Here is a 13,977-nt window from a genome sequence, read left to right as displayed (position 1 = left end):
GTACTGGGCACTGTGCTAAGGAATTGTAAATGTGTTATTTAACTTATCTGCCTGGTATTCCTCCAGACACGTTTTATCATCTATTCTTTTTACATAAATGAGGCTGAGTCAGAATAATTACCTTGCTTAATGTTCTATAACTATTAAGGCAGGGAAGTAGATTCTAACCAGAGTTGTTTGGCTACAAAATCCATCTCTCTATTATGGATGACATAGTCTAATCTCTGTATTTTATGGAGGTGGAATATGAAGCCTAGCAAGTGACTTTTCCAGTGTGCACAGCTTGGTAAAATCAGGTCTGGCTCCGTCCAAACTCTTTCTTCATACTATGTTCTCTCTTCAGTTATATCCATTTCTTTGTTTGTTTGTTTCTCATTGTTTCAACAGTCTTGCTTTTCAACTATATTTAAAGTTCAAGAGCAAATATAGGGGACTGGGTTGCATTCTTTTGAATCTGGTTTGGGTTGTATTTTCATGTATCTCCCACATTGCTTAGTACAGTGATAATAGATAGTTTATATTTTCTATTTTCCTATTTGTTTTCTGTCACTCTGTTCTACTTTTTTCCTCTCTCTTCTTTAAGTTTAATCCAATTTTTATATTTTATTTCTTCATCTATTAGCTTATTAGTTATATATGCTTTTACTATTTCTTTTGTGGTTATCCAAGAAATTGCAACATGTATTAATCATTTTATTTACCTCTTCCTAACTAGGATTAAGACCTTGATACACTTTATTTACCCTTCAACTGTAATATGTCTTATTGTTTTTATGCATTTTACATTTACATACAATTTGAATCTCATAATATTGTTCTTGATTTAGATTTATCCACATATTTGTCCTTTTCATTACTGTAAAATTATTTTCTTACATACTATGTTTCTACCTTGGATCACTTTCTTTTTGCTTAAATAACTTGCTTTAATATTATTTATTTATTTTAGTTTGGGTTCACAGGAGACAGAATTTCACAGGTTTTATTACTTTAAAACATCTTTATTTCACTTTTATTTTGTAGGCTGTTTTGCTGGGTATAGAATTCTAAATTGGTGATTGTTTTCATTTACCACTTTAAAGATTTGTTTTCTGACTTTTATCACTTTTTTTCAGAGACAGAGAGTGAGTCAGAGAGAGGAATAGATAGGAACAGACAGACAGGAACAGAGACAGATGAGAAGCATCAATCATCAGTTTTTCATTGCGACACCTTAGTTGTTCATTGATTGCTTTCTCATATGTGCCTTGACCATGGGCCTTCAGCAGACTGAGTAACCCCTTGCTCAAGCCAGCGACCTTGGGTCCAAGCTGGAGAGCTTTGCTCAAACCAGATGAGCCCATGCTCAAGCTGGTGACCTCTGTGTCTCGAACCTGGGTCCTCCGCATCCCAGTCTGACGTTCTATCCACTGTGCCACTGCCTGGTCAGGCTCACTTTTTTTTTTTTGATAGAGAACTTAGATGTCAGGTTTAATGTTATTTGAAGATAATTCCCTACCCATCTATAGCTTTTAAGGTTTTTATTTATGAAGACAACCCAAGTGTCCATTGATGGATGAGTGGATAAAGAAAAAGTGGAGTATACAATGGAATATTATTAAATCTTCTCAAAAAGAAGGAAATCCTATAATAACATGGATGAATGTGGAGGACATTATGCTAAGTGAAATAAGCCAGAAAGATAAACACAGATACTACCTAGTATAGCTTATATATACAGTATGTGGAATCTAAACAAACAAAACAATTAGTCAAAATCATGGAAGCAGAAAGTAGAAAAGTGGTTTCCAGTAGGCTGGTGGTGGTGGGTGAGGGGGTTGAGAGAGTTGGGGAAATAAGATTTTTCACTTTGCTATTGGTTTTTAGTAGTTTTACTCTGATGTGCTCAGGTATTTATATTTATTCTACTTGATATTCATAGCACTTCTTGAATCTATGGCTTGATGTTTTTCTTTCAGTTTGGATATTTTCTATTGACCTATGTTCTTGTTTACTAATATTCTTTTGAGCTATATCCAGTATGTAGTTCAACAAAATCTCATTTGTTTATATTTTATTGTTCTAGAATTTAAAATTAATTATTTTTTTAGATGCTGCTTATCTGATAAAATATTCAGAGTTATTTTTAAGTCTCCTTTATACATTTTAATTTTCTTCTGTTATCTTTACAAAGTTCCAAACAAAATAGAGTACAATCTTTCTTTGAGTTACAGGGTAGTTAAGTTTCTGGGTAATTTGGTGTATATTGTTATTGCTCAATAAATTATTTGTGTTAATATGTAAAAAAAAGTTAGGATATATAGTCAGTAATGGTAAACATATTTTTTTCTTTGACATGAATGTTTGGTGGGACATGTGAAAGTCATGTGACTTTGTACAGTTTTTCTTTGTGCAGCGTTGCCTTGCCTGTTATGCGGCACCTGGAGTTTATGATCTCTGTTCATTCAATGTCAGTGGATAAAACCCAACATTCAGTCTCCAAATCTAATTTTCAAATGCCCCTTGGGGGGCATAGCTGCTGTGTGGAAGCCGGCTTCACATGAAACAGTGAGTCTGAGTCACCAGTAATGAAGTCTGTGACTCAGGGCCTCCGTTAGGCCTGAAGTAGGATGTGACTTGACCTGGTTGAATGCGTCAGTACAACTCCTGACCATTTACTGGATGGCCAGTTTTACTGAACCAGCTGCCAAGAGGCTGGCTAGAGGAAAAAGTTAGGGATGGAGGGCATGAAGCAGGTGATATGACACAGCTTTGGCATGCTAGAACACAATAGCATCAGGCAGACGAGCTTGGCATTCAGTCAGAAATAGAAGGACACTTTTAGAACAAAGGTCCTGGCTGAGACATAAGCCTAGAAAGCAAGATCTTAAACAGTGCGTACTGAAAATGGCTACTGCAGCTCCAAGGCCAATTTTATATCGGGTCATGGAGAGTAAAGTGTTCGTGTCTGTGTATTTGACTTTCAGCAAGTACATTGCAAAATAACTAGCAATTTTTTAAACTTGAGAATATCCATCCATCCATCCATTTATTCATCTATCCATCCATCAATCCATCCATCCATCCATCCACTCTGTCAAGAACATTATCAGTGCCTATTATGTTTCATTCACTATGGGAATACAAAGCACCTTTATATAAAGAAATTGTTCTCACTCTTGGGAAGGGAGAGAGGCAAGTAAAGAACTAATTATAAAATGAATGATAATGATCTAGTGGAGGAGGATAACAAGAAAATAAATAATTTTAATATAAGAGATAATCATATGGCTATAATTTAATTTTGTCTTCAAACATTTTGAATGTTTAATGTTTTTCTCCATTTGCCTTAGGAATATGAAATGAAGTCTGAGAGTTGAATTTTGGAGGGGATAAAAAGTTAATTACTAGTTTAAGCTTTGTTAGAGTCTCCCTAGTATCTGGATTGCTTAAGTGGAAATACGAGGCAAGCTTCTTAGTCATTACAGAACTTTTCATATAGCTCTAGCCTCTCTAGGAACTAATTTTGTCATTGAGGTGCTCCTTGCTGGGCTCTCACTGTAATAGGATTTTGTTAGAACAAACAGAATAAACAGAGGGCTACAGAGCTAAGCCTGTGTTCCCATTGCTTCAGTATTTGGAATGCAAAGCACATTCATTGGGCAATTAAATTTATTCTATATTTTGAAGAAACACCCCCCCCCCCGACACCCCTCTCCCACTCCATATTCCATTCTAGGATTATAGTTTCCATAGCCCCTTATAGTAGAATATTTTGTAAACATTTAAGATGTGGGAAATGTTAACTCCCCTATACGGTGGAAGCTGGAGGGATTTTCTAAATCTCTAAACGCTACAGCTACTCTTCTGTCACAGAAAATACCATGATCAACAAGTTAAAAGTGTGGCAAGTGACCAGACTCATAGCTACCGTTTACTGAGTGGTGTTACCTAGGGACCATCACTGTGCTAAGTACATTAGTTTATTTCATCTCTACTATCACCCTGTTGAGTCCTATCTTCTCCTTAGTATGCATATTAGGAAATGGAGACTCAGAAAAACTAAGAGATTTATCTAAGGTCTCAAAGCTAGGAAGTAATTGAATTGACATTTGAATCCAAGATTACCCACTCTGCCATATTGGCATGGTTATTTGAGTTATTGTGGTATATAACCTGTGTTCATAGAACAAGGCTCTCTATACAGAAGTGGGTATGGTAGGAAAAACATAATCTTCAAAATCCGATGGACACCGGTTCAAATATAGGTGTCATCACTTATAAGCTTTGGAAAACATTACTTAACCTCCCTGAATGTTGTGTTCCTCATCTGTAAAATAAGGGTGACACTCATATCTATCTCAACATATTTTAGGAAGAAATATAAAATACGTGAATGCCAAATAATTTGAAATCCAGAGGGATTTTTCTTTTTCTTTTTCTTTTCTATGCAAAACAGAGCTTGGAGGAATAAGCCTGGCTTTGTAGATGCAGGGAGAGCTTTGGAAACATGAGAAAGGGAAATATTGATTTAGTCAAGGAGGCAGAGAAGGCCTCCCTGAGGACGTGCTATTTCAGCTGAGAGTTGGAGGATATGTGGAAGTTAGATTAAGAAGGCGGGAGTGTGCTGTTGCAGGTACAGGGAACATAGTAGGCAGGTAAGTCATTTAGTCTCACAGTTTCTTCCTCTGTAAATTTGGCAGCACTTCCCCAGTGTGCCTCACCTCCTTGGCCTATTAAAGTGAGAAAGTGGAAGCAGGAATGATTTAAACTGGTTACAATGTAAGGTGTGGATGGTATGATACGATGTGATAACAATATAGCATAGAAGGAAAAAGATGTGTTTGAATCCCAGATCTGCCCATTACTAGATGTGCTCTGGACAATTTTTCAGCCTTTTTCTTCAACGGTCTTTCATCATTTATGAAATAGAGGTAATGATGCCTTGTTCATAGGGTTCTGGGCGGAGAAGTGAGATTGGGAGTGTGTGGAGGAGCTGGAGAAGGAATGGCCCGTGGTGTTAGCCTGGTCCCGTTTCTTTCCTGCCTCCTCCCGTAGCACTGCCCTGCTCTAAAAGACGTTTGTACCAGAACATGATGTTAACTTGCCCTGCGGTTCAGGGTCTCTTGTCAGCAAGTGAACAAAGACATTTTCAGTTATATATAGCAGCTATCTTTTCATCTGTGATTCATGCTGTTCTTTCTGTAGCCAAATGATATTCTTATAGCTGATGCCCTCAGGTTTATCATTTTAAGACAGCAGCGAGGAGAACAAGTACAAGCTAATCACTCCTGGATGCTGACATGGGAAACTCCTGAGGTCCTGGGTATGGAAAACAAGAAACTCCATAAAGGGGTGTTATATGGAGCAAGACTTTGAAAAAGATGTCAAACTGGAAGTGTTTGCCTTTTTAACTTTTATTTTGCATTGATTTGCATTTTCTCTTCCTGAAAGAGAGAATTTCACGGAAAACACAGGACTCATATCTTTCTAAATAATAATGTCCTCTGCCCTTTTTTATTTGGGTCTGGATGAGGAGCTTTACCTGAACTTTAAAATGAGACCAAATGGAAAAGATATTGTTTATCTAAGCTGTCTGAGGAAGGGCACTTGGGGGAAGAATTGAACTCTGAAATAACCTTATGAAAGTTATTGATTCGCTTCTTTATAGTGCCTTGCCAAACAGGACCATTATTTCCGTGCCCGTACTGGAGCTGGGTCAAAGAACCTTTTTTTTTTATGGATTGTTTTTCCTGAAAACCAGGCTTGTCAGGAAAATGCACCTTCAGAAATGAAGACACGAGGCCCGGTTGAACGTTGTGGCCCTTTTATTGCTTTGAAGGACAAGTAGGAAACACAGTTAATTTTTAAAAACCTCACTGAATGCAAGAAAGTTTGGGGGTGACTCGGGAAGATTAAAGGGCTCCCTGTCATGTATCTGGTGGGTGATTTTAAGGAGCTCCATTCTGTCAATGCCAGCTCGACTCCAAAACTCAGATTCTATTTTTGGTGGGGACAGAAAAAGGCACAACATTTTTTTTTTTTGGTCTTCTACATTATATTTTAAAAATAACTTTAAAAAAAGCACATAAATTTCATCCACTATGTGTGAAAACTGTTCTAGGTGGTCACAACGGACACAGCAGTAAAAAAAGCAAACAAAATTTCTGCTTTCTGAGGTCTTTCTTTCTAGTGGGGAAGAGAGAGACCGTAAATAAGCAACTGTTTAACATAGTGCCAGGTGGTGAGTGCTTGGAAGAAAAGAGCAGAGGAATAGACTGACAACAAAATACTGAAGAGGTGTGTTTGAGCAGCCACCTGGATGAAACAGAAGAATAGCCGTGTTGGTCTTTGGGGGAAGAGTCCTTCAAGCAGAGAGAATGGGATGTTCCAAGGCCCTGAGCTGGGAACATACTTGGTAGTTCCAGGAACAGCAATGAAGCCAGTGTAGATGGAACCTGGCAAAAATTGTTTGGGAGAGAGGTTAGGAAATAAGGTCAGAGAGAGATAAGTAGCCACTGGAACTTTTTAAGCAGTCGAGAAGGTGCCCTGAGCGATGACAGTCCCGTCCTGAAGTCATCGCTGCATTCTCACCCCCACCTTGGAGCCTGGCTTGCTCTAAGTGCCAGGCTGTGCTCCCCAGAAGGCGCTGGGGGAGCCGCTGAGCACCCACCTCCTTCACGGTGGCTCCAGCAGCTCTCACTCGGCAGCCCCAAACTTGTACCCTTGCCACACAGTCTCTAGCTGGGTTTGACTCGGGGAAACTGGCTCTCCCAAGGGCCTAACGGGAGAACAGAGGATTCAGAAATTCCTGATGCCAGAAGATCCATCAGAACTTGGAAAAGAAACTCAAAACATAGGAGAGCATTGTGCCGTCTTTCAGAACACAAGGATACAGGGGCTGAGGCCCACAGCTGTTCCCTCATCTGCCCCTCCTACACAGCTCCCGCCCTGCCCGGTCCTCACGAGGAGGGGAGCCCGAGGTTCTGGCCAAACTCTTCCTTTCCTACCTGGGAGGTTCCCATCAGCTCTGTATCCCAACACTAAGTTGCCTAAGGATGACTTTGAGAATCTGAGACTTTTGTGAAAATACTTTATTTAAAGAAACAGGTTTTGCTGAGTAAGGGAAGTACAAATATCTATTATTACTGGTCAAGCTTTTGTAGGAAATTTTAACATTTAAAAAAAATCATATGTTACATATTTTTGTTACTGAAAAAAAATCAACAATATGGGTAAGAATAAAGGGAAAAAACTGAAAATCTCCTAGAATCCACACCTAGAAATGATTACCCTTCACTAACTGGTTTACATGAATTTCATACCTTGTTTCCATACACGTAATATTGTTTTCTTTTTAACAGAAGGGCATATTTACATACTGTTTTGTACTAAGAAACCAAGGGAATGTAAAATGAGATGAGGTAATCAATAATTAAAGTACAGTTATTATACCATTTAGATGAAAGAAAATTTATGTTGATAGTTGATAGACTGCTGTTATAGAATACCATAAGTAATATCCCCCAGAAAACTGAGTGATGAGGAAGGGCCTAGTCATTGTTTATTTTTAGCACTAATTAAATGTTCAGTAAATACTTAACCAAATAAAATGTTTTTTTTTCTTCTTGATGCATCTTGCTATTACTTTAAAAATATTTGAGGATGAAGGCACTATATTATTTGTAAGAACATTTTATTCACGTATTATTAAAATATAAAAAGCTGTTTATACAGATCCTGTTCTGATTGCTTTGTAGGTCTGTCAAAACCTAATCCTTTAATCTATCGTCTAAAGAAAAACTATTTTAAGACTATTTCTTTTACCGAGTGTGTTAGATTGCAAGAAAAGATTCTAAAGTGACGGAATTACAATAGTAACATGAAAAATCTGTAAAACGTATTTTACAATGTTATTTTTTTGGTCTTTATGGCTTGCTCCAAAGTTTTAGCTGTGGAGGAACCCTAGCACCCCTGCTGTCATAAAGCAATTTTATGGGACTGTAGAAATTGATTCTGAAAGTTTTAGACCTAAAATATATTTGGCCATCTGTCCAGGTCCTGGTAAAGGGATTACTTTATTTAAAATTAATCATAAACCAATTTACTTTATGAGGACATTATTATAACAACTTTTTTTTTTTGACAAGTCTGATGCTTAGATAAGGGAGATTTTTCTTTAAACGTATAGTTTGATTAGTGAAGTAATAACCTTCAACATTAGGCAGATTTTGTCGTGACATCATTTAAACATTGTTTTGTCAAAGTCTTGCATCCTAACTGGGGGATCTCAGTTCACACAGACAGATCCTTTCTGGAGGATAAGCAAGTACTCAGGGCTGTTCATTAAAGAATTCATCCAACGCTCAGGAACTGTGTTAGGTAGTGGAAATATACAAAGAAGAATAAAATGAGATCATAGTCTGGTGGGAACATATGTAAACAAGTTCAGAAAGGCTTCCTGGGCCCAGATAAATTTAACTTTGAATTAACATAAAAATTATGACTCTGTGAATGAAAGTGTAAAATTATCCCATGTTTTCAGAACGGTACTGTTTAGAGTTCAGTAAGCCAAGTCCAGCTGATTGAGAGCTGCTGAAAAGAGGATTGGACTGTTGTGAAGGCCGGGGTCACTGAGGAGGTAACCGAGGTGCAGGGGGGAACTCGATGCCCGCTGTGAGGAGGCTGCACCTGGAGGGCAGAGATGGCTGCGCCCCGGCGCCATGCTCACCTGACAGGAGTACGCGGAGCTGGTGTACCCATCGTTCACCGTCTGAGGGAAGTGAAGGCGTGGGTTCGTGGTTATGTCAGCTTAGCCAGCAGAGCCGGCAGAGGCTTTCCAGGTAGCTCAGTAATACTGCGAGCGCCACCTGTGGACTCACTCCTCCCTTCTACTGCAACACCCTGGGTCTTTCAGTGCTGGGGTCCTGGTTCAGTCATCCTTTCACGGTGCTTCACCTGTGTAGGCTGGAATGGGAAGAGGGGAAAGTCAAGGTACTTATGGGATTATTTTCACTATAAGAAAAGGAAAAATTTAGAAGATATTTGTTAAATGCCAGTGACATTGTAGAAAGCATTAAAAATAAATTGCATTTAATGGATCTTTTGTAACTTCCAGGCACTGGTCAACTCTCTTTAAATATGTCATCTCCTTTCGTCCTTTCAGTAACCCTATGAGTTAAGTATTTTATCATCCCTACTTTACAGATGAGGAACCTGGGACACAGACACTTTAACTGAATAAGGGATTCCCCATCTGTAAATGGTAACAGCAGTTTTCAAGCCCGGGCAGCCTGAGTTCTTAGAGCTCATAGAGCTTTGGGAACTTGGGTCAATTGCTCATCCTCTTGAATCCTCGTCTGTAGAATGGGAATGGTCCTAATGCGGGTAGTGCCAGCTCCTCAGGGTTTCATGCAGCTAAGTGCTTCGCACAGGCAGCATCCATGTGCACTCAGTCTCCGTGCTGGGCTCAGCCCTCTCGGATGATGGCAGAGTACCGCAAATGCTCCCTTCCATCAGTGTTTCCTGCTCCAAAGTCAGGCCTACGTCAGCATAAGACAATGATCAATAAATGGTAGCTGCAGGCTTTGCGAAGTTGTCATTTTTATTTAACCTGTTTCCTGAAACTAATATTATTTTCTTGAAATCAGTGGGAAATATATATTACATTGTGCTTGGGAATGGAATTTGCTTTTCCTCATCTACTTGTCATTGCTGGTTGGGTTCAGAATACACGTAATTGGTGCATTATTGCCAGTTTCAGAGGAATGTGTTTAACAGTGAAGAGAAAGAAATTCAGAAGTGTTTCAAGTCAGGTTCTAGCACTTACTTGCTTTTGCCTCTGACTTTTTTGAGAACTGACCACTAGAGATGTAATCTCCCCTCAGATGTATTTTATATTTCTTAAATGACTTTGAGTTTGAAGCACATTGCCTAAAAAGTTATGTATGCCTTTAACATTTCTCAACTCAAAAAGATGGCTTCGTTTTTGCTTGGGACTGTTGTACACATCACTGTAAATCAGTACAGTGTTGGCATGTCAGACATGGTCCTTCAGAGTAACAGAACCAACAGGAGACATCATTTTTAAGAATTGGCTCATGTAGTTGTGAGGCCTGGCAAGTTCCAAGTCTGTAGGGCAGGCTGGCAAGTTGGACATTCAGTTGAAGTTGCAGTCTTGAGTCTGAAATTTTGAAATGTGCAGGGCAGGCTGGTAGTATGGAAATTCTGGCAGAATTTTTATATTATAGTTTTGAAGCTGAATTCCTTCCTCTCCAGGAAACATCAGTTTAATGCTCTAAAACTTTCAATTGATTGGGTGAGGCTCACCCATATCATCAAGGGTAATCTTCTTTACTTGCTTAATCAATTGATCTGTTAATCATATCCACTAATTATCTTTGCAGTGACTTCTAGGCTGGTGTTTGACCAAACAACTGGGCACCATATTCCAGCCAAGCTGGCACATAACATTAATCTTTGCATTTCGGTTCAGGCTTTTGGTGTGAAAGTGTCTGTTGCTACATCTGCCAGTGTCCCGGCTCCTCCAGTTCCAGTCGCATGCTAGTGATCTGATGCCTCTATCAGGGACTTGGACGCTGCCCTTACTCTGCCCTAAAGTATTTATTAGCACTTCGGTTGACTGAGAAAAAGGAAGGATGAGAATCTTTAGAAAGAAGGGAAATGTCTTTACTAAGCACCTTATGAACTGTAAACCTTGGTTTATGAAGGGCAGCCAAGGTCGGGGCGGCTTTGAGGGGCTTACATTCTGGTCTAGCAAGCTAACAGGAGTGTACATGCATGCAGGGAACATTGGAGTCACAGATAATCAGTGAAGATCCACACCCGAGTGGGGCCATTCAGTGTGCAGGGTTAAGGGTTAAGAAATGATTCATCGTTGAGGTTGAAGCTTAAAAGAAGCATGTTGATTTGCAGACTGCCTCTGGTGAAATCATGGAGGAGTGAGTATCCTTGGAGGAGGGTAAGGCGTGAGACCAGATAAGAGAGCCTGGGGGTTACCCAATGGCTTGACTAACTTGAACAGAAGGATGCAATTCTCAGGTAGAGAGGAGAAAGTATCTACTCTTTATCCCGTCAGAGGCAAAGATGAGTTATATCATAGTTTTAAAGCAGAGAATAACATGGACAGAACTCTTAAAAGGTTTAGTGTTTAAAATTCAGCCAAACAATATGGCTGTTTTCAACTCATATAAAAATAAGAATTTTAGGTTAGACAATCTCTTGGAAAATGTATTTCAGTGCAGTACATGGTATCCTCACTCCTGTAATTTGAAGTTATCCAAACAGCCTTGCAAAGGTCAGAAACTAGTCTCTGTGGGTTCTGTGCAATAGCTGGGCTCAAAGGTACTTCAAAATGGGCACAACTGAAGTATGGATTCAGCATGATGGAAGGTGGGAAATAGGAAGGATATTGCTAAGACCTTTTGGCACTGAGCCCAGGTTCACTTTTCTGTTATGGCCATTACTTTCCAGTTTGTTGAGACTGAACAGTGTCATCAATTTATGTTTATGTAATATCCTCGTGTTCTTCATCCAGTCATCTGTGAGAGCCTTATGGACAGTGCTTTATCGTACCTCCACATGCCTAGCTTACAGCCGGACACAAATAGCCACTCAATGTGCTGGTTGATCTACCTCATAAACATTGAACTACTTACTCAAGTCCTTCTTGTTCCTGATGAACATTAAAGTAACAAAGAGCCGGAAAACGCTGGTTAGGGCTAGTGCCAATGTCATTTTCCTTTAAATCGGTTCCGACGGATTCTGCTGCCTAACAGCAAAGAGAAACTTCAAGTCATGGAGCAGCTTGTCCTCCTGATGTTTCAGGTCAATCGATGGTTTTTACTCTGGGTATCGACAGCTTTCTGCTGCATGCTCTTGTCTTTGGCTACGTGGCCTGACTGTGGTAAAATGAATTATACTGCTTTTATTTCCTCTCGAGGTTTAATCAGTGCTCAGCAAGCATTATGTGTGCCTGTGACTTTTCCTTTTCCTTTTAATTGTTCAGGCTGTAGGGCCGTTGATGGTGTTGCTTTTGTGTACTCAGAACATGTCTGATCAGTTTTTAACTCAGAGCTTATGCTTCTTTGCAGGATGCCACAATTTGGAAGCCTGATTCATGCCAGAACTGCCGTTGCCATGGTGATATTGTTATCTGCAAACCTGCTATTTGCAGAAACCCTAAGTGTGCCTTTGAGAAGGTATGATATTGCTAAATGTGTCCTAAATGCATTGGTAAAGTCAGTGAAATGTAGGGTTTTTGCATTTTTTCAGCCATCTGGTTTTGACATTATCCCACTAATTGGAAATTTTATAAAACACAAGAGAGAATTTTTGCATATCCTATTTAAGAATATCTTAATTTCTGTTCATTGAGTTCATATAGTACTCCAGGCCAGGCACTCGGTGAAAGGTTTTACAAATGTTATTCCACTTACTGTTATGTGAGGGTAGATATCTTTATACCCACTTTACAGATGAGGAAAGTGAAGACTTGAGATTTTAAGCAACTTAACCGTGATTATGTAATTAATAAATCAACCTGCTGCCCAGAGATTTTTTTGGGTCTGACAGTTGCCAGACTGTCACAGCATTTATAAGCCATTAAATGGATTGAAAGTCATATCAACTTCTTAAAAATGATTTTCTAAAAGCATTATTTGTTGTACTGCCTTTGGGCTCCCTGGGAACCTAAGAGAGGCTTTGACTCTATAAATCGCTTGGTATTTGACCAAGTATATAGGGATATTTTATTTTGTTCCCTCTGTTAAAAACAAATATACTGATCACAAAAATTAGGGGATCAGGGAACGTGTAGATACTCCAGTACTTTCAGCCTTCTGTATAGTGCATTTTCACCAATGAAATAAAAGTTGATTTTACATCTCATTTGTATAATCATACAACTTTCTTTGACTTGTTTGCTTTTCTGATGTTCTTGTTTAATTAAAAAAAATAAAATGCTTCTTTTCTTTTATCGCTTCATATTAGTTTTAAAATATCCCCTAATTTTTGTGAGCAGTATATTTGTTTTTTTCCTAACTTTATGCTGTTAGAATATTTTTTTTTTCGGGTGCTGACTTTTCTTTTAAAAGTGAGTCTATTAAAATAAAAAGAGCTTAAGCTTCAAATTTGTATGTTTGAAACTCCCTGGAGAAGCCCAATTATTTTTTCTAAAAAAGCATTCTGTCAATTTCACAAGCATGGTTTATTTTTTTAGTTTTCTTTCTCCCCCCCAAAATAATGAATCTTGAGCTTTTAAATCATCTAGTGCTAATAAATTTCTGTTTGTTTCTAACTTTGGAATGAAGGTTCTGTATACCTTTAAGGTATTACTTAATTTCTGCACATGTATATTTCTGAGAAGCTGGTTGTACATTAAGTATTGGCAAATTTGATAATATTTTGTTGTATATCACAGGGCTTCCAGTTTATGGAATAAACAGTCATAAAAGATCACTATTTCGCTTGCTGAGTAATTCATGTCAAAATCTGAGCTTGTCATGTAATGACCATGAAACATGCTCTCCTCCATGTCACATAAATAATTGTGATATCCCAGAAAAAGTCCTGAACTAAATGTTATAAGACATAAACTATATTGCTGAAAATGAAATGTATTCTGTATCAGAGGTCAGCTGAGAGAATCTAGCCTGTATGACCTATGAAAAGAGAATGGCTTTTGCATTTTAAAATGGTTGTAAAAGACCAATAGAAAACAATGTGAAAATTATGTAAAATCAAGTTTTAGTGTCCATAAATAAAGTTTTATTGAAACACAGGCAGACTCATTTATGTATTGCCTGTGGCTGCAGTATAGTGACAAGAGTTGTGTCGTCATGACGTAGACCAAAGACCAGAATATTTTTACTCTTTGGCCTTTGCAGGAAAAGGTTCTGAGTCTTGTTCTATACCAAACATAGTTATATTCCTTCCTCATTTGTTCATCTCCTATTTTTTCTCATCTCAGTAAATGGT

The 13,977-nt window shown here is 38.5% G+C and overlaps 1 protein-coding gene across 2 annotated transcripts in view; it reads left to right on the top strand.

Annotated features, from left to right (window-relative positions):
* FRAS1 (Fraser extracellular matrix complex subunit 1) overlaps positions 1 to 13,977 on the top strand; it is a 514,100-nt gene that overhangs the window by 180,176 nt on the left and 319,947 nt on the right. For both annotated transcript variants that reach the window (XM_066279180.1, XM_066279181.1), the window contains one exon: positions 12,093 to 12,200. In XM_066279180.1, coding sequence (XP_066135277.1) covers positions 12,093 to 12,200 — 108 coding nt within the window. The remainder of the gene's footprint in view (positions 1 to 12,092; positions 12,201 to 13,977) is intronic.

This window comes from Saccopteryx bilineata, chromosome 5, assembly GCF_036850765.1.
Source record: "Saccopteryx bilineata isolate mSacBil1 chromosome 5, mSacBil1_pri_phased_curated, whole genome shotgun sequence".
NCBI lineage: Eukaryota > Metazoa > Chordata > Mammalia > Chiroptera > Emballonuridae > Saccopteryx > Saccopteryx bilineata.
The sequence above is the reverse complement of the archived record's forward strand: the minus strand, read 5'-3'. Positions and strand labels throughout refer to the sequence as shown.